Source organism: Microcaecilia unicolor, chromosome 8, assembly GCF_901765095.1.
Source record: "Microcaecilia unicolor chromosome 8, aMicUni1.1, whole genome shotgun sequence".
Lineage (NCBI taxonomy): Eukaryota > Metazoa > Chordata > Amphibia > Gymnophiona > Siphonopidae > Microcaecilia > Microcaecilia unicolor.
Window position 1 is genome coordinate 197,285,263 of NC_044038.1, and position 27,747 is coordinate 197,313,009.

General features: G+C 41.2%; 1 protein-coding gene across 3 annotated transcripts in view; it reads left to right on the forward strand.

Annotated features, from left to right (window-relative positions):
• Positions 1 to 7,356: 7,356 nt before the first annotated feature.
• OPRL1 (opioid related nociceptin receptor 1) overlaps positions 7,357 to 27,747 on the forward strand; it is a 40,410-nt gene continuing 20,019 nt past the window's right edge. Inside the window, exon 1 of one of the 3 annotated variants that reach the window (XM_030212580.1) lies at positions 7,357 to 7,532. In XM_030212580.1, coding sequence (XP_030068440.1) covers positions 7,357 to 7,532 — 176 coding nt within the window. The remainder of the gene's footprint in view (positions 7,533 to 27,747) is intronic. The other 2 variants (XM_030212582.1, XM_030212581.1) reach the window with 2 other exon arrangements.

The following is a 27,747-nucleotide window of genomic DNA, read 5'->3' on the forward strand; positions in this document are numbered from 1 at the left end:
TACATGAGATGAAACATATGGGAATTATTGAGGAATCCTGAAGCCCTTGGAGTAGCCCAATTGTCCTGGTGCCCAAACCAGATGGGACTCAGAGGTTCTGTATTGATTTCAGACATCTTAATGCCATGTCTCAATTCAATGCTTACCCAATGACCCTAGAGAGGGTAGGGTCTGCACACTATTTGTCTACCTTAGATCTTACAAAAGGGTATTGGAAAATCCCTTTAATGCCAGATTCCTGACCAAAAACAGCATTCAGCACTCCAGTGGGCCTCTGCCAGTTTAAACATACGCCATTTGGACTCTACATGCTGTCAACGCTTGTCTGATACCCTCCTGGGGTGGGGGAGCATCAAGAATATGCCATGGCCTATATGGATAATATTGTCATTTTCAGCCAGGACTGGGAAACCCATTTAACCAAGGTAGCTGCAGTATTAGAGAAGCTCAGAAGGGCAGGACTGATGAATAACCCCATGAAATGCAGTTTCACCCACAGACAAGTCAAGTGTCTAGGGCATTTGGTGGGCTATGGTATCATTCACCCTTTGCTCAATAAGATCAAAGCAATTCAATCCTAACACTTGTCAACTACAAAGAAACAGTTTAGGAGGTGTTTTAGGATTAGTAGGATACTATTATCGCTTTATTCCCCATTTTTCTTTAAGAGCTAGCCCTCTTACCAAAATGTTAAAAAAGGTATAATCCTAATCTTTTACAATGGACCTAAGGGGAGCAGCAAGCTTTTCAGGAACTTAGGAAGGCCCTTTGCCAGCAGCCAGTATTTCAGGGTATAGATTTTACTTCAGAATTTATCCTACAAACTGATGTCTCTAATGAAGGATTAGACACTGTCCTATTGCAGAGGCAAGAGGGAGAGGAACACGCTGTACTGTATTGGAGCCGCAAGTTGTTGCAGCATGAGAGGAATTACGCCACTATTGAAAAGGAGTATCTATCCATTAAATGGGCTATTGAATCATTGAAATATTACCTGCTAGAATGTACTTTTACCTTGGTGAGTGATCATGCCCCATTTAAATGGCTAAATGCAATGAAAAATAGCAATGCGCAGTTAACCTGGTGGTATCTGGCACTGCAAGATTTCACTTATAAAACAGAACACCAGATAGGGAAAGAGCATCCTTGTCTAGAAGTGCAGTCTCCTCAGCTTACAATTACATGAACTTAAGGGGGGGGGGGGTATGTGAAGAAGATCAGGATAACATCCCTGATAAGACCCCCTAGGGTTAACATACGAACCAGGAAAAGAGGAGTGATTGGCAATCCTAAGCCTAGAACTGACCATAATAGGAAGGAGGAATCTCTGAAACTAAGTCCTGCCTCCCAGACCAACAGAGGGGAGGAGTAGAAGGGAGGGAGTCAGGGCAGGAAGAGGAGGAGCCAGAGCCTATGGAATGTGAGTTATCAAACTTCCAGCCAGATGAAGTCCCAGCAGCAGCAATGGAGGTGGAAGGAACCAGCTCAGGGGAATCTGAAGGAGCGGAGAACCACATCCAAAAAGAAGTGTATGAACATTTCCTCACTATTTTTCTTTTGGATAGAAAGTTTTTGCCTGAATATTTTGCAAGTTAATACAGCAGCTGTGGGAGGGCCAGTGTGAGAAAGCAGATACTGAAAGGGAGGAGGCTGCTCAGCCTTGGCCGAAGCTAAGAAGAGCCAAGGGCTGTATTTTCCCTTTGGGAACTGTGACTTCAGTACTTTGTGGTTTTGGGAAACAAGGCATTGAAAGACATTTTTGTTCCTGAGTAAAAGACCCCTATGGAGCCTGTAAGGACTTAAGGGGGGGAGGGGGGAGATGGAAGCCACAGCTTGAAAGAAATTAGAGCAGAGCACTGCAGAAGGAAGTAGCTCTTGAACAAGGCAGTGTTTTTCACTTAAGCATGTGCTTTGGACTTGTGTTTCTATTGATTTAAATTGTGCCTACAGTGGTGGTATCAACAGGGATTTTTGAATGAAAAGAGGAAAAGCTGGAACCTAGAACTGCTGATAAGGACTGACTTACAGTTACATTACAAGTCTCCGTGACACTTTGCATAAGTTGTTGGTGAAACCTCATTTGGAGTATTGTGTTCAGTTTTGGAGGCCGTATCTCACTAAGGACAACAGCAGACTTGAGGTGATCCAGAGGAACACAGCAAAAATGATATAAGGTTTGTGCCAAAAGGCATATGACAAGAGAGTTGAAGACCTCAATATGTGTACTCTAAAGAAAAGGAGGGATGGGGGGGGGGGGGGATATGATACAGATGTTTAAATACTTAAAAGTTATTAATATGCAATTAATCTTTTTTCAGAGATGGAGAGAGGTCATGAGCTGAGGTTGCAGGATGGGATACTTAGGAGCAATGTCAGGCAATATTTTTTTCACAGAAAGGGTGATGGATGCCTAGAATACCCTCCTACGGAAGGTTATGAAGACACAAACAGAATTTGAGAATGTGTGGGATAAACATATAGGAACACTATATATAAAAAGGATAGAATTCAATTAAAGCAAAACTTAAATGATCTCATAACTGCTTTGATGGCAGCATCAGAGGTTGGGGAGTAAGACCAATGCTGGGTAGACTTCTATGTTCTGGGTCCCATAAATGGCAAAAACAGATCAGGATCAAGGCTGGATTGGGCTTCAATGTCAGCTTCAGTAATTGGGAAGTAGGACTTCTATGGTCTGTGCTCCAAAATTGGCAGGGAGAGACAGAGAAGTCAAGAATGGTTATAAAGGATTGGTGATAGGCAAATGTGGCCTGTCTTCACAAGAAGGAAAGTAAGAATGAGGCAGTGCCAGTTACCATGTCAGGATGACATCTAAACACTTTGTATGACTACTGTTACTTAACAGTGATGCACAATATTGACTAGTAACATTCACCAAAGCAACTGTTGCAGTTCAGTGCTCAGGCTTCAACCTCTGATGTAGCCTGCCAATTTGGTAGTGATTTTTGTTTTTAAATCAGTGGTCTTTTCCAGAGGTTGCTGTTAGTCAGGCTGTGATCCAGTGTGCTTGTCAAACGTTTGGGTGACATGTTAAAATCCCTGAGATACTTATAGGGCTTGGATTGAACCTGAGCTCCAGGTATGGACTTAAGAGCTAGACAGAGGTTTGGGTTTGGTAAAATCTGAGGCAGAACTTGAAGGCAGGTAATGAATTAGCCTGGAGCAGACAGACTAGACAACAAGGAATCTGCAAATGTGAGGTGGGTTTTTTTTTTTTTGGATTGCATAAACAACTTTCTGTTCTTTAGTGACCCACTGTTGATGGACCCCTGGATGTCTTGGGGTGTGTAACCTTAGGGTTTATCTGAAGCAGTCTTATTGGTTGCTTCTACCTGTTTCAGGTTCTTCGCTGGTTTGGAGGCCAGTGTGCAATGGTGGCTAATAAAGCAAATAAGAATTATTAGGAAAAGAAAGGAGAACAAAGCTGAGAATATTGTAATGCCTTGTATCACTCAAAGGTGTGACCGCACCTCAAATATTGTGTGCAATTTTGGTTGCCACACCTTAAAAAAAGGTATAGTGGAATTTGAAAAAGTACAGAGAAGGGTGATGAAAATGATAGAGGGGATGGAACGACTTCCTTGTGAGGAAAGACTAAAGAGGTTAGGGCTCTTCATCTTGGGGAAGAGACGGCTGAGTGGAGCTATTATAGAGGCCTACAAAATCCAGAGTGGAGTGGAAAGGGTAGATGTGAATCGCTTCTTTATTCTTTCCAAAAACACAAGCTAGGGGGCACACAATGAAGCTACTAAGTAGTAATTTTAAAATATATCAAAGCAAATATTTCTTCACTCAACTTGTAATTAAACTCTGAAATTCATTGCCAGAGAATGTGGTAAAAGCAATTAGTGTTGTAGGGTTTAAAAAAAAAAGGTTTGGACAAGTTCCTAAAAGAAAAGTGTACAACCTATTATTTAGATGGTAATTTATCAGAAACCTCCTGCTTAAAACCCCAAAAGTCAGAAGGATTGTGAGGTCATGCTTTCACAGTCTGTACTCGTACTCAGTGGTGTGCTGGTAAATGTTTAACAACAGGCTCTCTCCCCGGTCCACCTCTGCATCCTCTCCCCGTCCACCTCTGCACCCCTCGTCCACCTCTGTGCCCCCCCCAAATTGCAGAGCTGGCTATAGCCGGGGAGAGAGCCTGGGGGGGGGGGGGGCAATGCATTACTCCAGGAAAAAAAATTAAATGATCCCAGGTTCCAATCTAATTCATGTTTAATGTGGGATAAATGCCATAAATAAGTAAATAAATATAAACTTTTAATGTTGAGCACCTGATTCTCAAAGTGGACATATTCCAAACACTATAATGAAAATAAAATGATTTTTTTCTACCTTTGTTGTCTGGTGATTTTGTTTTTCTGCTCATGCTGGCCTAGTATTCGATTCTGCTGCTATCTGTCCTCTTAACTCCGTTTCCAGGGCTTCCTTTCCATTTATTTCTTTACTTTCCGCCTTTCTTCTTCATTTCTTGCCCTACATCCGTAAGTAAAAGCTGGGTCCTCCGCAGTCTTGATTGTCCAGTGGATACAGCTTCTGCCTATTTTCTTCATCCATGTGCAGTCTTTCTCCTCTCTTCCTTTTCCCTCATTTCATCTCCTTCCTCAATCTTCCCTCCCCTCCATCCATGTCCAGCATTTCTTCTCTATCCCTTCCCTCTCCTCCATCCATGTCCAGCAACCCTCCTCTCCCCCCTGCCCTCCCTCCAGCCACCTATACCCAGTGATTCTCTTCTCTCCCCTTCCCCCCTCCAGCCACCCATACCCAGCGATTCTCCTCGCTCCCCTGATTACTTCCATCGAAGCGGCTGCGTTATTGAAAGCCCTGCCCATCTCTAGCCTTCCCTTCGAGTTTGTTCCCTCAGAGTCCCGCCCTCGTGTAAAGAGGAAATTATGTCAGAAGGCAGGACTCTGAGGGAACGAACTCATGAAGGGAAGGCTAGAGATGGGCAGGGCTTTCAATGACGCGGCCGGATGGAGGTAATAAAAAAGATTTAAACCCCCCAGGGTGGCGCAGGCAAATGAGGGCAGTGATGGGAGGTGAGGTAAACGGGGTAAGCATGGCTTCTGGCGCCCTCCTGCCATGCTTTCGTTTACCGGAGCCGGCTCGCCCTGCAGAACAACCGGCTCGCAAGATGTTAAAAAATTTAACAACCGCCTCTTGCGAGCTGGCTCCAGCACACCACTGCTCATACTGAAAATCAAGATCAAGCAAGCTTTAGCCCTTCTGCTCCATGGGAGGTTCTGTCCTCCCTGAGCTTGTCTTAGGACACCTGCATTATGGTTTGACATATGTACCACCCCAGTCAAACTTCCCATCTGCCACTGTCCCTGGATCGGGTCACGACTGGTGTCCACTAGATGCTTGGAGCCTGAAGCAGCCCCCTCATCTCACTATGTAAGTGAAAAAAACAATAAGATGGATGGGGAAAATCTACTGCTTATTTTTGGGATAAGCAGCATAAAATATGTTTTACTCTTTGGGGATCTTGCCAGGTACTTGTGACCTGGATTGGTCATTGTTGGAAATAGCATACTGGGCTTGATAGGCCGGTATGGCGATGCTTATGTTCTTATGTTCTAATCATGAGGAAGTGGAATGTGTACAGAGTTCCAGATACAACTCTGGTCACCTTTTTGGGTAGACTGGATGGACCATGCAGTCCTTTATCTGCTGACATTTACTATATTACTGTTCTAATGCAAATGATGAAACCGGCAAAACAAATGGTGCTATTTTATTTGCTAGTTTTGATTATATAAGAGTATCGGTAACACCAAAGCAGTTGGTTAATTTTCTATGTGTTTTTTTTCTCTAAGCATATGTACTTGGATCTGTGTGTGTGTGTGTGTGTGTGTGTGCATGCTTGTGTCTCTGCATGTTGTGCATTCTGTTGATATATCACGTGTACTGGGATCCTTGTGTGTGTGTGTCTCAGCATGTTGTGTGTTTTGTTGATATATCACAGTGTACTGGGGTCCTTGTGTGTGTGTGTATGCCTGTGTCTCTGAATGTTGTGCATTCTGTTGATATATCATAGTATACTGGGATCACTCTATATATGTGTGTGTTTTCTGTTGCTATAATACAGTGTACTGGGAACTCGATATATGTGTGTTTGTGTCTTCATGTTATGCATTCTGTTGATATATCATGTGTACTGGGATCCTTGTGTGTGTGTGTCTCAGCATGTTGTATGTTCTGTTGATATATCATAGTGTATTGAGATCCCTGTGTGTGTGTGTGTATGTGTGTATTTGTGTAAGTATCTCTGCATGTTGTGTGTTCTCTTGATATATCACAGTGTGCTGGGATTTATGTGTGTGTGTTGAGGTGCTTTAGTGTTTATGTCTCTGCATGTTGTGTGTTCTCTTGATATATCACAGTGTGGTGGTCTGCCTCTGTATGTATTGTTTCTGACATCTTTGTGTATCAGGAGCTGCGGTAACTGTTCCAGCAGCAGTTGCCAGATCCACAGCCATTCCCCATTCGAGGAGAGCAAGGAGTTAGCTTTTGTGTTTGGGTTAGAGAATTGCAGTGAACCAGCCCCTCCCTCCCTTTCTCCCTCGCTTCTTCTCTCCACTCCTTGAAACCTGTGTCTCCTATGGTCTTTCATGCAATCGGACTATCCCTATCTCTCTCTCTGGTGCCTGTTTCTGGGGAAGCAGCACGTCCTTCTCTGAGGCAGAAGGACAGATGGTGGACTGAGGTGAGAGCTCTTTCCTTTTAACTTTCTATAAGTGCAGCAGATTTCTGTCTAATGTAAGGGAGCCCTGGATCTCTGAGCAGCGAGGGACAGACAGAGGGCAGCTCCTTTTCTAAGCTGTTCTCTTCCAAATTTCTTCATGTTGCAGAAGGCAAATGGACTGTCTGCTGGGGATGTAGAGACAAAGGGGACATTGCAGTCTCATTTGTGTTCTAATGTTGTAAATGAAGCATATATGAGTTATTCTGTATAACTGGCACCTACTGAATGGAAAGATTTGTGATGCACACAAGCATCTTCTGCATTTTGCCTTTAACTACATCAGAATAGCTGCACAGAGCAAAGTATGCCATATATTATGTAGCCCAAGCTCAATATGTACTGTGGTATAGAGCAGATGGTTTAAAAGATATATGTTGTCTATCCTTGGTATCTGTCTTTCTGCTTTATTTGAACAGCAGAGATAAGAATTTCATGCTGAATATGCGTTATTTCATACGCTTGTACACTGTGCTGAAGAATACTTTCTTTGGTTATTTGTGTACTGCAGGTTGCGTCCTAGGGCAGGCTGCTTCAGGATGGATTCTATGCATACCCCTGATTTTGGAGGACCCTTTTGTAACAGGATGCTGAATGACTCCTCTCTGTTGAATCTGAGTGCTCCACCCTGCAGCTGGTTCTATAACAGCACCATGGACAGCTACCTTCCAATGGGTATGAAAGTCACGATCGTGATGGTTTACCTAATTGTGTGTGTGGTGGGGCTGGTAGGCAACTGTGGCGTCATGTACGTCATCATCAGGTAAGAGAACCCCCCTCCCTTTCTGGTAAAGGTCCAAAGATACCCTGGTACATCAGTCCTCTGATATAGCAGTCACTTCCTGTGATACAGCACACCTCCAAGTTTAAATAAGCAACTTGGCTCAATGGAGTTGCTTTCTAAGTACAATTGATATGTTATTATGTTTGCATATGTCCTTTATTATGCTTTTTATTGATGGAAATAAATAAATGAAATGAAATGTTTCCTCCCCCTCTATGTGCTCTGTTCTTGTTTTACAGTCATCAGTCTCTGGGAGCCCTGTCATTGATTGTAAATTGAAAACTCAACCCCTCTTTTCTGTCATGGAACAGGGTCAGACCCATTTCATCTTTGGCTTTCTCTGCATTTCTTTGCAACCAGGGATCCTCTGCTCACTGCCCTGGGGATTCATTCCATGCCTCTAGCACTGTCTGTACGAAAAAATATTTTCTAATTTTGCTCCTGAGTTTGATACTTCCTCCTCCAAAGCCATCCAGTGATTGCCTGAAGAAAAATCTCTCCTCACCAGTATCCCTGGAAACATGATCTCTCCCTGTGTGTAACAGAAGGTGCCAGCTTGCTCCAGGTGATAAAAACCAGCTTCCAGAAGTTCCTCTATAAGGAAAACCAGAACTAGATCACCAGTGCCTTTGGACCTGGAGCCAAGTGGTGCGTCTATGACATAGTGACAGTACAAGTGCTGTAATCACTAAATTCAGGTTCAGGGGTTTTGGCTTTGTCTGTAGCCCTGGAAAGATTTTCTGAGGTGCAGTCCTGGGGTATTTATTTCCCTTTAACAGAACACAAGCAGCTGTTACATAGTGAATGAACAACAAACAGCAGTGGAGTAGATGACAAAGGCTAGAAATCTTTTATTATCATGTCTTCAATTATTAACACATCTTCAATCTGACTTGACACAATTCATGTTTTGGTTGCAGGGCTTGCGTCAGGAGACTGTGATTGTCACATAAATAATAGGTCTAGGATCAACTAGATCTAAACCAGTCAAAACCCTTTTCTAGCTGAGCAATCAAAGACAGAAGTAAACAGCTGCAAATCCAGCTAGGCAAACGCAATTGCGTCAGGTGATTGTCCCACCAAACAAGTACCCACAGTGCTGATTCAATGGGTAAAATCATGGACTACAAATCCCACAATGCCCTAGAATGTAAGTTCAAAACCAGCATTGATCAAAATTCTTCCTTCTGGAACTCAGTAATCTGGCGGCTCTCTAGTGACTTTCGATTTTAGATAACCCTCTGACTTTATTTTTATTTTATTCTATTTGTAATTTTTTATATACTGCCTGCGTGCCTAAAGACTATTGAAGCATCTCCCAGTATACTCTTGTCCTGTTAGTCTACTTCTATGGAACTCACTACTCTTGTGATTAATGTTATGAGTGCAAAGTAGATTAGCTTTCTTTTCAGATGGCTTACATTGTGGTCAGTAAAGACGTTGCTTTTATAGCTGAAAATTATCTGTAGCTCACAGGAAGATGAGGCAGTAAGTGAGGAATCTCTGAGAATATGGTATGAACTGCTGTGCCAGATTCTAACGAAGTGCTGTGAGGTCATCCACAACTAACGAAGAGAACCTTGAATGATCCAGTTGCTTTACTTTAACATTTTCAGAATAAGTTTTGATCAGCATAAATGGGAGTATACAAGAAATGTATCAAGAGACATGATAGAGGTATATAAAATAATGAGTGGAGTGGAACAGTTGGATGTGAAGCATCTGTTCATGCTTTCCAAAAATACTAGGACTAGGGGGCATGCAATTAAACTAAAGTGTAGTAAATTTAAAAGAAATAGGAGAAATTTTTTCTTCACCCAACGCGTAATTAAAATCTGGAATTCTTTGCCGGAGAACGTAGTGGAGGCGGTTAGGTTGGCAGAGTTTAAAAAGGGGTTGGACGGTTTCCTAAAGGACAAGTCCATAGACTGCTACTAAATGGACTTGGGAAAAATCCACAATTTTGGGAATAACTTGTATAAAATGTTTGTACTTTTGGGTAGCTTGCCAGGTGCTCTTGAACTGGATTGGCCACTGTCGGGGACAGGATGCTGGGCTCAATGGACCTTTGGTCTTTTCCCAGTATGGCATTACTTATGTACTTAAGTCAATATTCAGTTGCCACAGTCATATTTTTTAAAACACTGGCTGTGGTGGCGAAAAAATATCCAGATATTCAGAACTACTATCCAGATAATGCAGTCAGGCAATATTCTGTCTACCACCGGGATACCTTAGGACAGCTTTTCCCTGTCCTTACATACTTATTAATATGAATTCTTTCAGTCAAGTTTTTTGGCCTTATTCTACATTCAATGGGGCTGATACTGAGACCACTGGAAGGAGCCTGGCTAAGTCCTGCGGTCAGCAGAAAACCCAGAAATTCAGTGCTGGGGCCTTATCCAGCAACTGGCATTGAATTTCCATTTTTTTTTGGCCGCTAAAAGCATAGTTGGTTAAGCCAATATTCATCAGCTGACTGGCTAAGATATAGTAGCCAAAGATAGCCCTACTATTTATGGGGGTCTATCTGGCCACTAAACTTAGCCAGTCAGCCAATGAATATTGGCGCTAACCGGCTATGTCATGTGACATAGCTAGTGACCAAGCTAGCTACTAAGTGATAATATTCAGCTGAAATAGCCGGCTTTCTCATGCTGAATATTAGTGTTTAGCTAGTTTAAGGCTATTTAACTGGCCAGGAGCCATTCCTGGCCTGCTAAATAGTTTTAAATATTGGCCAGAATCTGTTCACAGCTACCTTGAGAAACCTGTATGTGCCACTCGCCTGTGTTTCTTGGTTGCTTCTAGGGTTGACTACTATAAAATATGCCCATCTTCATGACTATGTTACCCCACTCCTAAATCATCATAATTGATTCCCCATTATGTACAGGATACAACATAAGATCTTAACACTGACCCATATGGTGCTCCACTCTGTGATTCCATTCTACTTGACCTCTTTGATACTTTCTTATATCCCTGCTCAGTCATTGTGTTCCTCTACTGAACACCATTTCTCTATCCCACTAGTTTTCTGCTCTTGTCTTGAGTCCATCGGGCACTCTTCATTCTTCTGAATCACCCCATTTTTATGGAACTCTCTTTTCGTTTCTCTCCATGCAGTACAGTCATATCAGAAATTTTGAGCATTACTGAAAATTCTATTTTTCACTGGTTCTTCAGAGCAGTAGCTGTTTGTATAGGCAGCAAGGCTTGTTTTAGGCTGTCAGCAGCCTTCACCCAAATATTGATCTCTGTCTTCTTATTTTCTAGTTACACTTTTCTGTTGATATTTGCACGTTTGTTTCTGACTGGGTTTTTTTTTTGTGTGTGTAGTGGATTGTACACCACTTTGATTTTCTTGTATTGAAAGGCAGAATATCACGTACTTAATAAGTATAAACATGTGTAATAGCACTGCTATCTGGACGAATTCCAGATCAGAACCACCCTGGTTCTGCTCTAGTTCCACCCACACTCCACTCTTGCATTATTCAGATTGTGCTGCTGAATATCTCAGTCAGTGGTACTTATCCAGAGAGCAGGTGCTTGACATGGCTTTGCTGTTAAATAATGTAAGTTTTAATTTCTCTTATTTTTAATGTAAATCCCTTAGATAACCAAATAAACTTGATACTTGATAAGTGCGTTTGAATATTAACCCATATATTTTTTGAGGATTTAAAAATATTGTTCTCTCTGGTGTCTGATGGCTGGAGTTTGGATATCCCTTTCATCAGAGAGCACATTGAGAATGATCATTGGTAGGAAGACCTACGGATGGCTTTTCTTTAGGTACATTAGGAATGTGTTAAGGGTGTGCCACCATGGAACCCTACTCCTCCATAAGTGTGTTGTTTCCCCTGGAGGTTTTTAAAAATGGTCCTAAAAGGTTGATGCACTGAGCACAAATGTCTAGCAAATGGCCATTTTCAAAACAAAAAGTTGGACATTTTTGTTTGAAAATGGCCATTTTCACTACTGGAGTTTTGTTCATTTTCCGCAAAAGTCCAATATCAGATTTAGATGTCATATTGAGTAAAGAGGTGTGTTAGCCGTGTTAGTCCACTCTTAAAGGTAATCAATAGAAATCAAACAAAATTAAAACATGGAAAAGAAAATAAGATGATACCTTTTTTATTGGACATAACTTAATACATTTCTTGATTAGCTTTCAAAGGTTGCCCTTCTTCATCAGATCAGAAATAAGCAAATAGCTGACAGTGTATATAACAGTCCCTCATAGATGGTCTAGCAGGGTGGGTAGGAGATGTGCATGGGGACTTCAAAGCATTCCATAGTCTAGCAGGATGTTTGTGGGGAGGGGATATTGAAAATACTGAAATGCACCTCATAGGGTCCTGTTTACTAAGATGCGTTAGCGTTTTTAGCATGTGCTAATGTTAGAGACACCCATATACTCCTATAGGTGTCTCTAGCATTAGCGTGCACTAATTTGTAGCATGCACTAAAAATGCTAGTGCACGTATAGCGTGGCTGAGTAAACAGGGCCCATAATGCACTAAAATGACATAGCAAAAGACAAAATCATGAGGTGTTTCCAAACCGTATTTGTTTCTCATATAGAAGAAAATAAAAAAGTAATAGCAGCTGTGATAAACTCTATAACCCCATTAAATCCGAGAACAGGTGAATAAGTAACTTAAGCATACCAATATGCCACACGCAGCAAGCAGTCACACAAGCACTCCACAAGTATCGAACAAGAGATATCACACCTTCCACATAAAGGATGTGCTATAATAACATAACTAAATAAAATATATTATTATACAAACATCATAAATGATCCGATGGATAAGAAATAAAAGTGGATCAGGAGGCGTTCAAAGATGGCTGTCACATTGTAAGCTCTTACTGTTGTTGCAAGGTTTCCTAATGGTGAAGAAGAAAGGCAAGATGAGGGATTTTCCCTTGGAGCCCTCAAACTTACCGCTGTCCTCTACAATGGACCGCTTGCAGTGGTCTATTGGAGAGATTAGCGCTAGAGCAGTCCCACCTGAAGCGCTGGCAGAGACTGGAGGACCAGCAGAGTCTTCTGGGGTGGAACATTCGTTGAGCCCAGAACCACCACAACTTCTACCTTTGGCCCAACGATTGATCCCTGCTGTACTGGTTGCACTGGAAGGTGAAACTACCAGTGCAGAATGAGGGGAAGACATCAGTTTTGCACTAGAGGAAGTTGAAGGGGCCGCAGGGAGCAATTGGGCATAGCGAGTCTGTAGTGGAAGGTGCGTTGTAAATGGAAGAGAGAGGACTTGTCTTCCTCACTTTTTCCCTCTCTTCAACTCCACCCATTGGTAGAGGGGTAGAGCCTGAAACAGCCAGCCCTAGGAGTCAGAAAAATTGTGACTTTAACATTCCCTCTTTTTCAAAAATTAAAAAGCTGTTTTCAACAGTAAATAGAGCCCCCTCAGTGCTTGACCCTCTTCCTCCTAGAATGGTTACGAACTCCTAATTTGGATCTCCTCCCTTCTGCTTATCATTTGGTTTTTCAGAGCTTGATTAAAGGATCTCTTCCTAATCTTTGGAAGATGGCCACTGTTCATCCTTTATTAAATAATCCAGACTTGATCCTTCTATTCCTAATAATTATTGCCCAGTATCCACCCTACCTTTTCTTTCCAGAGAAGATAGTATATGAATAACTTTTTTTCACATAGAAATTCATCACAAACTCTCCATCCTCACCAGTCAGGATTTAGAATAGGTCATAGCACAGAAACAATTCTTTCTTCTTTACTCAGTGAACTCCATGGTAGATTTGATAGGGGGTTTATTGCTCTGGTAATTTCATTAGATTTTTCTGCAGCATTCGACTTGGTAAATCATTCCATCTTACTCAGCAGATGGCATTTATATATGGGTATTACAGGCAAGGTGTTTGACTGGTTTCATTCATTTCTCAAGGGATGGTCCGTTGCAGCTTGTAAGTCTGGTCAGTCTTCTCCTTCTTATCTGCTACATTGTGGGGTCCCTCATGGATCGGTACTGTCACCCTTATTTTTCAACATCTTTCAACATCTTTGTTAGTCCCCTTCCTTTATTGATACAGTCACAAAGTTTCTTTACATATTTCTATGAGGACAACATTCTTTTAGTTCATTATATCAATCCAAGTGCTATAGATTTTCAGCCTTTACAAAGTTATTCAGACATTATTGCATCTTGGTTAAGGGATAATCGCTTGGTTCTGAGTGAGGATAAAAACACTGTTTGCTGGATCACAAATCATTCTTCACCTTCTGTGGTGCTTCCACTTCTTTTTGGGAAACAATTTTCACCAGTTGAGTCGTTTGTTACCTGGGAGTTCTCATAAATATATAGTGACCTTCATTCAACAGATTTCTTCAGTTCTAAAGGCAGGCTTCTTTGCTGTCTAGCAACTTTTTTCGTTTTGTCGATTTCTAGATATGAAGGCGCTAACCGGCTATGTCATGTGACATAGCTAGTGACCAAGCTAGCTACTAAGTGGTAATATTCAGCTGAAATAGCCGGCTTTCTCATGCTGAATATTAGTGTTTAGCTAGTTTAAGGCTATTTAACTGGCCAGGAGCCATTCCTGGCCTGCTAAATAGTTTTAAATATCGGGCAGAATCTGTTCACAGCATTACTAATAGAAGTGTTAGTGCTAAGTGATTATTCTGCACTACCCATGAAGAAAGAGAAGATCCTCTAGTAGCAACAGAAACAAAGAAAAGTGGTGGAATGATATAGAAATTGCCCTAGTTATATTGGGCACCATTGACCTGATTAAAAAGAATGTCCAAAGGCATTTTGATATCTTACTTTTGCATTGTACACCTTATAAATTCTATAAGAAAGCTCTCTTTCACATAATGTGAGTGTTGAGATGGGCATTAACAATGAATGGGAGAGACTGAGATCATCTCCAACATACCTGTGCATGGGATGCGGTTCAATCCTGTCACGGTGTGTTCAAAATTAAACAATTTAATACTATAGAAATGATAAGTAATAGTAGTAGTAGTAGTAAGAGTTACTCTTCTTGCATTCAACTGAATTCTACTTGCCCCCATCATTTAATTCCTTGTACTTTTACCTACTGTTTCTCTACTTTACTCATATCCTGTCTTCTCTTTTGGCACTCTAGAGGTCTTTTCTTCCTTCTTTTGTAATATTGGCAGTCCTGAAATTCAGGCATCTTGGCTTTATGTAGCTTGATTTTTCCATTGAATGATCATTGGATTCTAGGAGACCACCCACTAAGACTTCAATAACATTTCTCTTTTTACAAATGCCTGATCTAATATGTTGGGGAATGTCCCTTCAAAGGGAATCCAAGATATCCTACCTGCATCTGTGGGATATTCTAGTCAACATCTGGAAGATTGAAGTCTCCTATGTGCTACCATCTGGCTGACAGCATTCATTACATCTCTCTCTAGCTTTTCTTTCTATGTTCTGATTGGTAGTAGCTTTCTTTCCTGTGTTCTGATTGGTGATAGCTATTTTTCTTCTATTCTGACAGGTGATAGCTCTTCTTCCTGTGTTTTGATTGATGGTATAAGCTTCTTTCCTCCCTCTGGTATCTGCATTTTTTGTTGCTTATATTATTCACTCCATGTAAAGTGCTTGTGCTTGTAAGGTATCTGCAATGAATAAGTGTGGGATAGATTTGTTTACGTTGGACACCCAGGATATGAAATGTATCTGATTGGCTGTCCCTGGCCAGAGGTCCTCCCTAACAGAACTATAAATTAGTCATATTTCTCACACAAAACTGCCTCTTCTAGAGAAAGAATAACACACCATAGAAAAATAGCTCAATGTGCATAATAGGGTAAAACATTGTAGGTGACAAGAATATGATCCAAATACCATATCAATTAGCAGAATAGAGCTTCTAGGCTGGTTATCACAATCGAATACAACATTCCTTTTCCTTGCTGCTGAAGTGTCAGCATGATCTCTATCTACTCATTAACAGTCGTCCCACCCTCCCCGTGGCTTCCTCTTTTGCCCTATTATCCTCCCTGTCCACAGGACAAAGTGGACTACCAGGGCAGGGTTAAAGGTATAGGGTGCCCTAGACAAACCTTCCACTTATGCATCCTCCCCTTCTTAGAGGGGTAATTTTATAACAGGGTGCATTGGTTTGGGGTGGAGAAAGCATCTATTTGAAGCCTATTGCATAAAGTCACATAAAACACTAGCACAGTTCCTGCAGAAATTGCACCTGGACAAAGGCATGGACATTAACTCTGCTTGACAGCAGGTGTAACTATTAACACATACTTTGTAAAATATGCACATGTATTCTGACTGTGCCTTGAGCATGCACTACTTGTACCATGAGTATTAATTTGTAAGAGCCTATTTACAAACCTAAAACAGTGTTTTATAAAGTTACCCTCATTGAGGACCATTACTTAAAGTCAATTACCTGGGAAATGGGCTATTTGAAAAGTATCCACCTTTTCTGCTCTAAAAGAACTCAGCAGTGGTTCTGTGAGACTGGCTGGACCAAATGTTTTGATTTGACTGCAGATGCTGTTTTCTGCCCCTCCCCAAAGCTGTCACTGTATGCAACAACCCATCTTGCCTAATGGTTAAGGCAATCCTGACAATGTGTAACTCTTGCTCCAATTATATATCCACTTAGAGCTCAATTAAATAATTTTGAACTTCTGATTATGAAACTAGCAGTGTAGCAAACTTTGAAAAATATCTAGAGGATATAACTAGTCAGATGTTTGATGCATAGCCAGTGGATGCCAAACATGCCCGACATTGAGTAAGACCCTTCATTGAATCCAGGGAGGGGTGATTTGTATTGCGTTTGACACTCCAGTCTTTTTGAAGTGTTGGTGCTTATTATATGATTAAAGCAGTTGGTAGAAGCCCAGAGCTGCAGAAGTTAATAAGCTTCTTGTTTCATTGATTCTTTCTTAACTTTCTCTTCCCAGACCATCTTAGCCTGAAGACCAGTTGACTTTGTGATCTTGGATTATTTTAGTATATTATCTAAAGTGCTCTTTATTGTCCTCAGTGGTCTTGTGGTTGGCTCCCAGTTAATAGGGTGTACAAACCTGGGCTTCCGCAGCTGGCACCATGATTGCTGCGGTTGTCTGGGTCTTGCCGACCCAGACAACTGCAACAATTGGGATGTAAAAACATTCATGATGTGCTTTTCCTATGGACCATCCTATTCCCCACACTTCACTATTCATATTAGTAAAGAGCATTCTAAAAGATTAGCTTTCTTAATTAAACAGTTCTTGTGCTCACGCCTGAGAGCTCTTCACACAGTGTGATGCAAACTCTAGGCACTTCCACAGTTTCTAATTATTACTTGAATTTCCATCATGCTGTACTTTTCAATACTCCACTCCAATTAGACATGAGGATGAAATGGAAGTGCTTGTTGAGTCAATAAATGCTCTGGCTCTGAGCTATTCTACTTTGTGTTTGACCCTCAAAACCTCTTGTACTGTGGCATATCATATCAAGCTTATGTAATTAAATCCACACTTTCCCTCTCTTCCTCTGGCTCAGGCAAACTTTGGTAACATTGACAGTTTTTTTTTTTGTTTCATCCATTGTGCTGCAGTTGGTCCTTCTTCTAACTTTTGGTGATGCATTGAGGTGCGATCATGATAAGGGCTGGGAGGGACTCCCTTCTTGGATGGAAATTTAGTTGTTCATAATAGTGTGGACACTGAAGAGGCCACAGTAAGCGCTCAGTGAAACCTATCAAAAGCTAGACAGGAGTCTATTTACTAAAACTCGTGCTATGTTTGGTAAGTGGGCTCCTGAGTTAGTCCAAAAAAGAGGTTTTTCTTAGATCTAGTGGTTGAATTTATGGCATATAATTGCATTGTTCTTGCAGGAGCCCCCAGCTGAGGACTGTTACTGTGATGACTGGGTTGATAAGTTGGGTTGATTAGTTAGGGGTGGGGTATAAATTAGTTGGAACAAACCTTAGGTAGGTGTGAGTTAAAGTTCATTGTGCCAGGTCCCAGACCCAATTCCAACTGAGCTGGAACAAACGGAGGGGGAGGGGGAATAGCTGTAGCTTTTTTTGGCCAGTTTTCTTTTAATGCATTTAAGTGGACTAATATGGAAACTACATAACTTTATTTTAAATATACATACAATGTGTGAAAAAAACTATGAATGGGGCCATAGTGTCCCCAAGAGCTCAAACATTTCTTTCTGTCAGGAAAATACATTGGTAACAGCAGGAGCACAGAGGTCCACATTAATGTGTTGTTCACATTAGGTTTAATGCAGAACTCCATGTTAACAAGAAAATAATTGCAAGCCACAGTTCTGGATTCTGCGAATACTGGAAATGAAATGGCTAAAATTCTACTGACAACCTGGTGTGAGGCTCACATCTGTGCCTGTAGATGTAGTTCCTTGTGAAAGGACTTACCTTTTTGCTAAAAAAGAAATCTGAAAATTGCTAGGGGACCAAGTGATGTGGCTCCACATTCTGGCTAGTTCTGAACGTGATTTACAGCTCCAGGATGTGATGCCAGAGGCAAAACCTCAACTACTGTATTACAAATATAAGTTAATAACAGCAGACAGACAGGAAAAGTGAGAGCTCAGCTGTACTGTGCTTAAACAGCTGAGCTCTAATGTGTAGCTGTAATGTGTTTAAATAGTGCCTTCTTCAGATTTGTCCCTGATGGTAGGCAGTAGTTATTGAAGTGCCTCTGTTTATTCTCCTTTTGGCATTGATTAGATTATATATTAATTTCCTTTTTTTGTTTGTTTAAATGAGAGTTGTGGTGCAGAATGCAAACCGACCTTTACACCTCTTCTCAAAACTAGTGAATAAATAGGAGAGCTTGAACTACTGTTTTAGCAAGAGGGAGAGCAGTAGGGCAGGATCCGCCCTTAACTCCAGATAGCTGTGGGATTGTTCATGATTGCATGTTATCAGGTGAAAAGGATGAAGAAGGGAGAAAGAGGAAATACAGGGCTAACATTTTGCCTGCACTATAGGGGGCATGTTTTCTCCTGTTCATTTGTCCTTTGAGTTTATCTGTTGAGTGGATTAGACACTCTGTCTCTTTGTTTGTACAGTGCTGTGTAGTGCTATATAAAGGATTAGTAATAGTTGTAGTCTAGGTACTTGACTGAGAAAAGATTCTCTTTGCTACAGACCAGAGTATGGTTTTCAAAATTTTGATTTTGACCTGAAACCTTTAGTTCAGGTACTGAGCAGGAATGGGTCATCTTATTTCAGTCTCATCTCTGGGACTGCCTAAAGTGTGTATGGATTCATATAGGACTGCTGCCTATCCTGCCTACTTTCAATCTGCCATTAATTTGAAATCAACAAAGGAAAAAATCAGACGCATGGAGAGGGATAAGCAAAGTTAGAGGAATTATACAAATATTAAGGTATAGAAAAGCTTCAGAACAGATAAGGCCAGGCCTGGTAGTCAGGACCACTATCAACATAGTGGTACCCCAGGCAAAAGATTGGAGGACTGGGGCTTGCCCTCTTTGGAGTGGTTGCACAGGAGTTCACCTCTGCTGCTGGATTGGGGCTGGCAGCTTGGTGCTCATCTTGGCTGCCTTTTAGAATGCTTTGCTAGTGGAAATTAGACTCTTCTGATAAAGTTCTCCTGTTGGATCAGGGCAGACAGATGCAGTCATTTCTGTGACCAGCAGCAACCTTTTCTCAGCCCACTGCACTAACCATTAGGCTACTCCTCCACTCCACTCCACACCACACCAGTACCAGATAAAGAACACCAGGAAAACTATGGCGATGTACAATCAAAGTGGCACATTCTCTGTTCCTAGTGGGGTCCCAACTTATACCTGGGGCATCAGAGAGTTAGGTGTCTTGCCCAGAGTCACAAAGAGCCATAGAAGAAATTGAACCCAGTTCTTCAGGTTACTGTGCATGAGGTTCTACATCCACTAGCTCTACAGAGATCTTTCCCTCCTCTCTTTAGTTTCTGCAAGACTGAGGACAGACACCATGCCTAGACCTCTGCTAGCAGACTGCACAAAGCCTCAACCCTGATCACCCAAACAACGAGCTATAACATTAATTAAATTAAAACTAAAAGTTCATTATAGAATTCTGGATTTTGCATACCAAATAAATTTTAGATTGGTTTTCTTGAAATGCAATCAGGCTGTGAAAAGCCACCTCCCCCCCCCCCTTTCCCCACACTGGTGCTGTTATTACTGTGCACTAAAGGGCTTTGATGGCCTGCATGCAGCCTTTAAGTTCCAGTGGAGGTCTGTGTTTGAATTTGTTCAGGTCCAGAACAGAACTGGTGGCATTTCCATGAATTTTTAAACAGAGCAAAAGAAAATGAAGCGCTAGAATTTTGTATAGCAGGGTAAACGGGGGATGATTTAGGTATTGCTTGTTGGGGCACTAGATAGAAATGGGAGGAACTCTTTTCAGAAACATAATTTACAAGTTGTAATGTTGAATCTCACATGAAATTGTTTTACTGAATTATTTGCTAGATCACCTTGCAAAGCTAAATATAGAAATTACACATGAAACAGTAAGGGTCATGTAGTTGATATACCACCTTTTCTGTGGTACAATCAAAGTGGTTTACATATAATATCCAGGCACTTTTTCTGTTCCTAGTGAGCTCACAACCTAAGTTTTGTACCTAGAGCAATGGAGGGTTAGATGACTTGCCCAGAGTCACAAAGAGCCACAATAGGAATTGAACCCAGTTCTTTGGATTCTTAGCCCACTGCACTAACCATTAGGCTACACCACTCCATGCCACACCAGTACCAGGTAAAGAACATCAGGAAAGTCATGGAGTCCTAGGGTCAGCCCTGTCCTCTCAGAGCTCTCTACACTCAGTATACACAGAATACTCTCTAAATATCATGTTTATTTCATCACAAAAGCATAAGAATATAACATAAGAATAGCCATACTGGGTCAGACCAATGCTCCAGCTAGCCCAGTATTCTGTTTCCAAAAATGGCCAACCCAGGTCACAAGTGTCTGGCAGAAATGGGCCTCTCAGGGGCAGAGTCAAGATGGTGGCAAGACTGCTGATGGTGTTCCTTGTACAGTCTGAAGCCTAGCTTTACCTCGGTCTATTTTCTATTCTTCTGTTATCATTATGCCTCATACAAAGCGAAAGGGGTGGTTAAGGCCACTGCCTCTGTGAGCCAGACGTCCACACTGGTGCAACAGTCTATCGTTCGATACACCACCAGAACCTCTGTGAATACCAGAGTTGGAGAGCTCACTGTTTCCGTTGGTGTGGGAAAGCCCGAGGATTTGAGCCTTGAAATTTCTTTATATCTTCTGGGCTGTAATCTGCCTTCCTTCCCTGTGGAATTGAAGGGATTGACCATGGTTGACCTGGATGCGGAAGGCGTTGCTGTGAAGCCACTAGAGGAGGTCAGCCCCCAGGTTTTTATCTCTGCTGGGATTTCTCTCATTGAAGTGATGTTATTCCTGTTGCCCCTGGTGGAGTAACTTTGGAAGGTGTGTGGCAGATGCTATGGGGAATGGAGGCCTTTTTGACTAAGACTTCTACTGACCTGACTATGCTTGTGGGTAAGATCGATTTATTGTCAACAAATATTGAAATGGTCAAGTCATATTTTTCATTGCAAATCCTACAGATTACAAAGGATGTTAAATCAGTTCAATATCTTAGTTTCTTTGGTGAAGGATAATTTATTGATACATAAACAGATGGAGAATTTTGAGAACTACAGTCGACACTTGAATGCACGTTTATTGAACTTTCTGAAGTTTGCGGATATGACTCCAGGTGATGCCTCTAAGAAGTGCACTATATTACACTATTCCTCAGAACATACACTTCTGGTTAATAAGGTTTACTATTTACCTAATTCTGTGAAATTTCCTGGTAAAAACGTTGCAAACAAAGAAGTTCAAAATGACCAAAAAGATATGCAAGCTAAAGACACTGAAGGGGAGAAGAAGAATATGGATTTGGACAAATATTTTGTCTGCCTTTTTAGAAAGTTCATCAGCTGAGGTGATGAAGAGAACAACCTTATTTTTTATTTTTGAGCAGGGTTTAAATAATATGATGAGGTTGTATTTCAGGAAGTCTAGTGAACTATTAAGGCTGTATTTCAGGAACTCTAGTGAAGTTTTTTGGGCAGAACATCTGGATTTATTAGGATGTATCTAAAGTAACACTAGAAAGGAGAAAAGTATTTCTCTCTTTGAGACAGTGAGCAAAATATTTGGGTGCCTTTTTTTAAACATTAAGCTATCTTGTAAATATGTCATCAAATATGTAGGTGTGAAGTATGTTTTCTTTGTACCTGAACAGTTAAAATCTTTCTTGGATTTGACGAGTTTATCTAGCAATGCTTGAGCTACAGTACTTTATTAATATAACAGGGTTTATCATGTTATGTGCCTTTCTTCTTTTTCTTTTTCTTTTTCTTTTTCTTTTTCTTTTTCCTCTTAAAGTTTTCTTGTAAAGTTTGGACCATCCCTCAGCTTTGTTTTGTGGTCTAATATAAGAGCTAAATTATTTTTGTAATATATGGGAAGTATGTTTTATTTCCTTCTTAAGTTTTATTTTCTATGCTCTGTTTTTCCTACAAGTAGATTTACTTGTGTAATTTGTTTGCTTAAAATGATAAAGAATTTAAAAAAAGAAAGAAAGGACCCTCTCATTCAGAATAATTCTTTGAACGGAGAGGCAGAAAAGGACCAGCAATGGATGAACCCCAAATCCCAACTGGGATGAGGAGCCCAATCTCTCCACTTATTCCATTAGCAGATACACAGTTCGTACCTCTTTCATACAGCTATCCTAGAGAGGTTCTGAACCTGGCTGTCAACCTACACTGAAAGACAGATTTATGTAACAACTGACAAGCAGAGCAAGACAGGTCAGGCCAAACAAGACAGCTTTACTGGGCTTAAAATAAATTAGAATGAATCCTTACAGAATGTGAGCTATACTGAGGAGCTTAACAGGAAGAGGACACACTCAGCTGCACCTGGAAGAATGCTAAACCCTGGGAGACAGGTGACCAGCAATCCACATGCTTCTGTATTCCCTTTCAATGACCTTTGCAAGCAGCAAGCTGACCATACAAGAGAGCTTATTTGCTAAAAAAAAAAGGAATGTAAAAGGCCCAATTCTCAGAGGCTGGAGATGAAAAGGGCCCGGATCATTATAGAATGCAAGATGATGTAATGTCACATATCTGAGACCGTTTTACCTAGTAAAATTTCTAGGAATTTGGTGTCTTGGGCAGGCAAACATATTTGTGACCCTCTACCCCTCTTTTCCTACCCCTCATCCAATCTGATCTCCACCAGTCTGCCTTCCCTTTGCCCAAGAACCTGGAAAATAAGAGGAGAGCAGCTCTCTGCTTGCATTTCAGCCATTTTCTGCCTTCATCTGGATTTGCAGCATGGATGATTACCTCTCTCACCCCCTTTAGCCTTCCGTTTACCTCTCATTTTGCATCTCTTCCATTTTTCTGCACATAAATGTTGTTGATTTCATAACAAGAGCATCTTCTGTTATTAGCCTCTTGTGTTTGCTGAAGCTTTGCAAATGTTTTTATGCCCCTATGTCTCTTCTAAACCCAGCTCTGCCTCTATGACCTGGAGAGAGTAATTCGCTCTGTGCTTTGGTTTACTGACCTGCCATCTATTAAATCAATCAATCAATTAATTAATACCGGCTACAGCTGATCTAGGTGGATCACAAAACACATCCAGACTCCAACATGAAACGATCCAAGCACAGAAAGCAAAACATTAAAACTTGTACAGGAAAATCAAGACTCTTATCCTATGCACTTGCCCTCCTCCCATCAAAAAGCTGCAGCAACTGAAACATCTTAAGATCTTTCTAAAAAGTACAGCCGACCTCCTGCACCATAAGGGACCCTGGAAGTTTAGTCAGCTTTCTTTATGTATATGAGATATTAGAGGGTGGAGTGCCAAGGTGCCTGTAGCCAAACATGACACTGCCCTGTAGTTGGGGGGGGGGGGGGGGGGGCGGTAGTCCTGCTGTCAGGGTGGCACTGTGGGCAAGGGGATACATACCCCTCTGCTTCCAGGAGTGCCATTACAGTTCAGAAGCGCAGCTAGTGGCTAATTATGAATTTTTAAACACAATTCAATAAAGATGTGGCCAAGTTATATTTTCACAAATAAGTTTCATTTGATGTGAGGGCAGGGGAGGGAGTCATGGGTGCCGGTGTTAAAATCTATCTATCTATCTATCGTGATTCAAAACCATTCCAATTGGTTTAAAGTATATAATTAAAACATAATTAACTAATTAAAAGGAAGGCATATGGTTTCTTTCATGTCAGCTTCAGAAAACGTCATGCAGAATACATGTCAGTGTGCATGACATTGCACCCTAGAGATGGCTGCCTGTTTCTTTCAGTAGAATCCTGAATTTTTGTTTGATTGATACTGTAGCTGCTGTGTGTTTCAGTAATCACCGGATACTTACTGTTCCTGACAAGACACAGACAGATCCATGTGTTTAGTTCCTGGAAAGCTAGAGGTCTAGGTGCAGAGGAGAGTTTAGCAGCAGCAGCATGTATGATAATATTGAAAATTCATCTTTTCTAACCACTAGAGCAACAAGCAGGGCTGCTGGAAGACAGAGCCACAAGCCTTAAAGAGCAGAGTTTGAGCATTAAGAATGAAAGCTATTCACTTTGACTGCATTTTCTCTGCAGTGTCCCTCCCTAGCACTGCAGGAATCTGCATTCAGATTCAGGAACCGTCACCAAGCCTTTGCATTGAGATGTGGCAGGCCTGCCCTGTGTCATGTTTATTCAGAAGTGCAAATAAACTCCCAGAGAAATATTTTACTAAAGAAAACAAGTTAGCAGAGAATTATCCATTTTTCAGAAATAGACACAAGAACTGCAGTGTTCAACCAAAATATGCCCTCATAGAGAGAATAAACAAAGCACTTTATTTAAATTCAGTTCCTAATATGAAGAAAGGATACTAGTTGGCTGGAATACCCATCTGCATCCCAGTTAACGATCCCCACCCCCAATCCCATTCTGACAGAAGTGACCATGCACTTTCCTAGCAGGCCAGCAATAGGGCACACATGCTGAAGAAGGAGTAGAAAATACACAGCCCTGAATTATAAATTACAGCAAACTAAATAAACTTGTCAAGTTAACTCATTATTTCCATCACTTATAATTTAAAAATCACTAAAACAATGGCATTCTGCTTATAATGAAGGCTGGTGAATCTTCTGCAACCTCTAGGGAGGGAGAGTGAATGGAAGGGGAACAGTGAGAGGCAGAGAATGTGGTCAAAGCAGTTAGCTTAGCAGGGGTTTAAAAGGTTTGGATAATTTCTTAAAAGAAAAGTCCATAAGCCGTTGTTAAGATGGACTTGGGAAAATACATTGTTTATTTCTAGGATAAACAGCATAAACTCTGTTTTACTTTTTTTGGATCTTGCCAGATACTTGTGACCTGGATTGGCCACTGTTGGAAACAGGATACTGGTCTTGATGAATCTTTGGTCTGTCCCAGTATGGCAATTCTTATGTTCTTAGGTTCTTATACTCCATGTCTGACAGTGGATAGAGGTGCCTCCAGGATCAAAACTTCTTTTGGGGGTTGATGCAGAAAGTCTAATAGCCACATGTGCAGCTTCTGTTGTGAGCATAAAAGTACACCATGCAGAAAATGAATTCTATGCAAATTTGATGCACATAGAGCTTGTGCACTAATTGGGGAATGCCAGCCAGACACATACACACAAAGAACATAAGTATTGCCATACTGGGACAGACCGAATGTCCAGCATCCTGTTTCCAACAGTGGCCATTCCAGGTTACAAGTACCTGGCAAGATCCCAAAACAGTACAATACATTTTATGCTTCTTATCCTAGAAATAAGCAGTGGATTTTCCCCATCCATTTTAATAATGGCTTATGGGCTTTTCTTTTTAGGAAGCAATCCAAACCTTTTTTAAACCCTGCTAAGCTAGCTGCTTTTACTACATTCTCTGGCAACAAATTCCAGAGTTTAGTTACACATTGAGTGAAGAAATATTTTCTCCAATTTGTTTTAAATTTACTACTTTGTAGCTTCATTGTGCGCCCCCTAGTCCCGAACAAAGGTTCAGCGGTAAGTGTGGCTTCTTGGGTGAATGCCAAAGAAAATGAGATCACTAGCACACATTTGCAGCTCTTGTCCTGTAAATAAATGTTAGCCTTCTAAAAATGTCTTGCTCATGAAATTTTTGCAAGGCCTGATTTTTATGACCTCAGGACAACAACCGCAGATGTGTACTGGCCATTTCATTTTTGTGTGGCCATGCTTACATTATTGCTGTTATCTCCTGTCTGTGATTTAAATTTGCAGATACTGTTCGGCTGTACAAAAAACAAAAACGAGCCATTTTAAATTAAAAAGGACATGAAATTCTCTCAAGCAACATTTCTATGTTGCCCTGGACCTGGTGAAAAATTTCTCAGGTGCATTGCAGCGGAATACTTAACGACATCATTTTCATTCGTTTTAATGCTGTGTGCACCCATGTCTTCTGCCCATGCTCAGTCCCTTTCGGCATTGCTTGGCCAATAACATGCACTAAAACTGATGGTAACTGCGTGATAGTTGTCCTCTTTGTGACTGGGATAAGTTTGATGAGAGGTACTTTACCAACATTTTCCTTATTCCTTCAGTCCCCTGACACACACTGAGACCTCATGTTTAGCTCTAAACTGAATTGTGGTAGACCCTTTCTAGCAAATATCTGGGATTTGTTTGGGGTTGTATGAGCCAGTACCAGTATTGGTACCATCCAGTGTGTAACGGGATTTCTAGTGCTTTCTCTGCAGAACAAAATGTCTGGATGCCTCTCCCCTTCCCAACCCTGATAAGGAATGGATTAAATCTTAACTGCTGTAAGTATCTATTCAACTCAAGGAGAGTGACAGATGGGATCTCTTGCAATTTACTGTAAGGAGGGCAGAATGAACCAGGAACCTCAGAGAACTGTATTATACAAACAGGTCATTCATCATTTCATTATCAGATTGTCATGTGATGGTTTCTCCACAGCTCAGCTCTTGCAGCTCAGACTGTATTTACCGCCAAGACTCTACCTAGGACAGCTGCAGGTGTCAGTGGTAGGATCTTGTTTTATCTCTCTGATGGGCCAATGCTCAAAACTCTGGCACTAAAGCGAACAGCGCCCACTCCATACTGCAGGAACAGTGTAGAAACATAGCCCCTTAATGCTCAGAGCTAATGGAATTCAAATTATATGTGTGCTATGAGACTGAAAGTAAGGCGGAGGAACATGCCTGGTGCATGTGCATAAGAGTTTCATGATAAGCGCAGTCTTCTGTGTATGCTCAGCCAAACCCGGAAGTGAAGCACATATCGGTATCATTCTTCTTTGTCTTTAAATATAAGCTTTCCAAATAGTTTTTTTTTCACTTGAAAGGCTTATATTTAAGCGCAGAAAACAGGTGCCAATGTGTGCTTTCACTTTTGGTTTTGCTCAGATTTGGACACATTTATTTCTTGCTATCAGCGCTTAGAGTCTTACACGGGCTTCTTTCCACTTCAAAAAAAAAAATCAAAACCTACAGTTTAAACTGAAAAGTACAGAATAAATCCTCTCTTCAAACCCCTCAACGCCACCTGTGAGCTGGCAGTAAGTTTGCAGTATTAAGGGCACCGTTTGTGAGCTGTTCTCTGAGAACTGGGAGAGAATACAAAATGACCTCATTAACATCAAGCTGATTACATTTAAATGCATTTGCAGCTTTCTTTGGCGTGCATGTTTTTTCCTGTGCTAGTGCCCTCTGAATGTTCTACGCACATTAACACTGGTGCTAATTGCCTCTAGCACCTGTGTTAGGTCTAGAGCATAAGATCCTGAGAGAAAGATGTAGAAAGGCTTACAGTAGAGCCCTGCACGATGTCTGAGCATGTGGCTTCTACCTTGAATGTAATAGCATGGAATGCAGCAAGGGGGAAGCCCTTTAACTTCATGTGAAATGCATTTCCTGCCTTTTCACTTCAGTAGTGTGTGGTTAAAGGAGTAGCTAATTGCCTATAAACTAAATATTCATTTGTTTTTTCTTTCTTTGCTCCCTGGGGATCAAAATGAATTTCTGCCCTGATGAATCATTCCCAAAGCAGCCTCACTGTTACAATCAG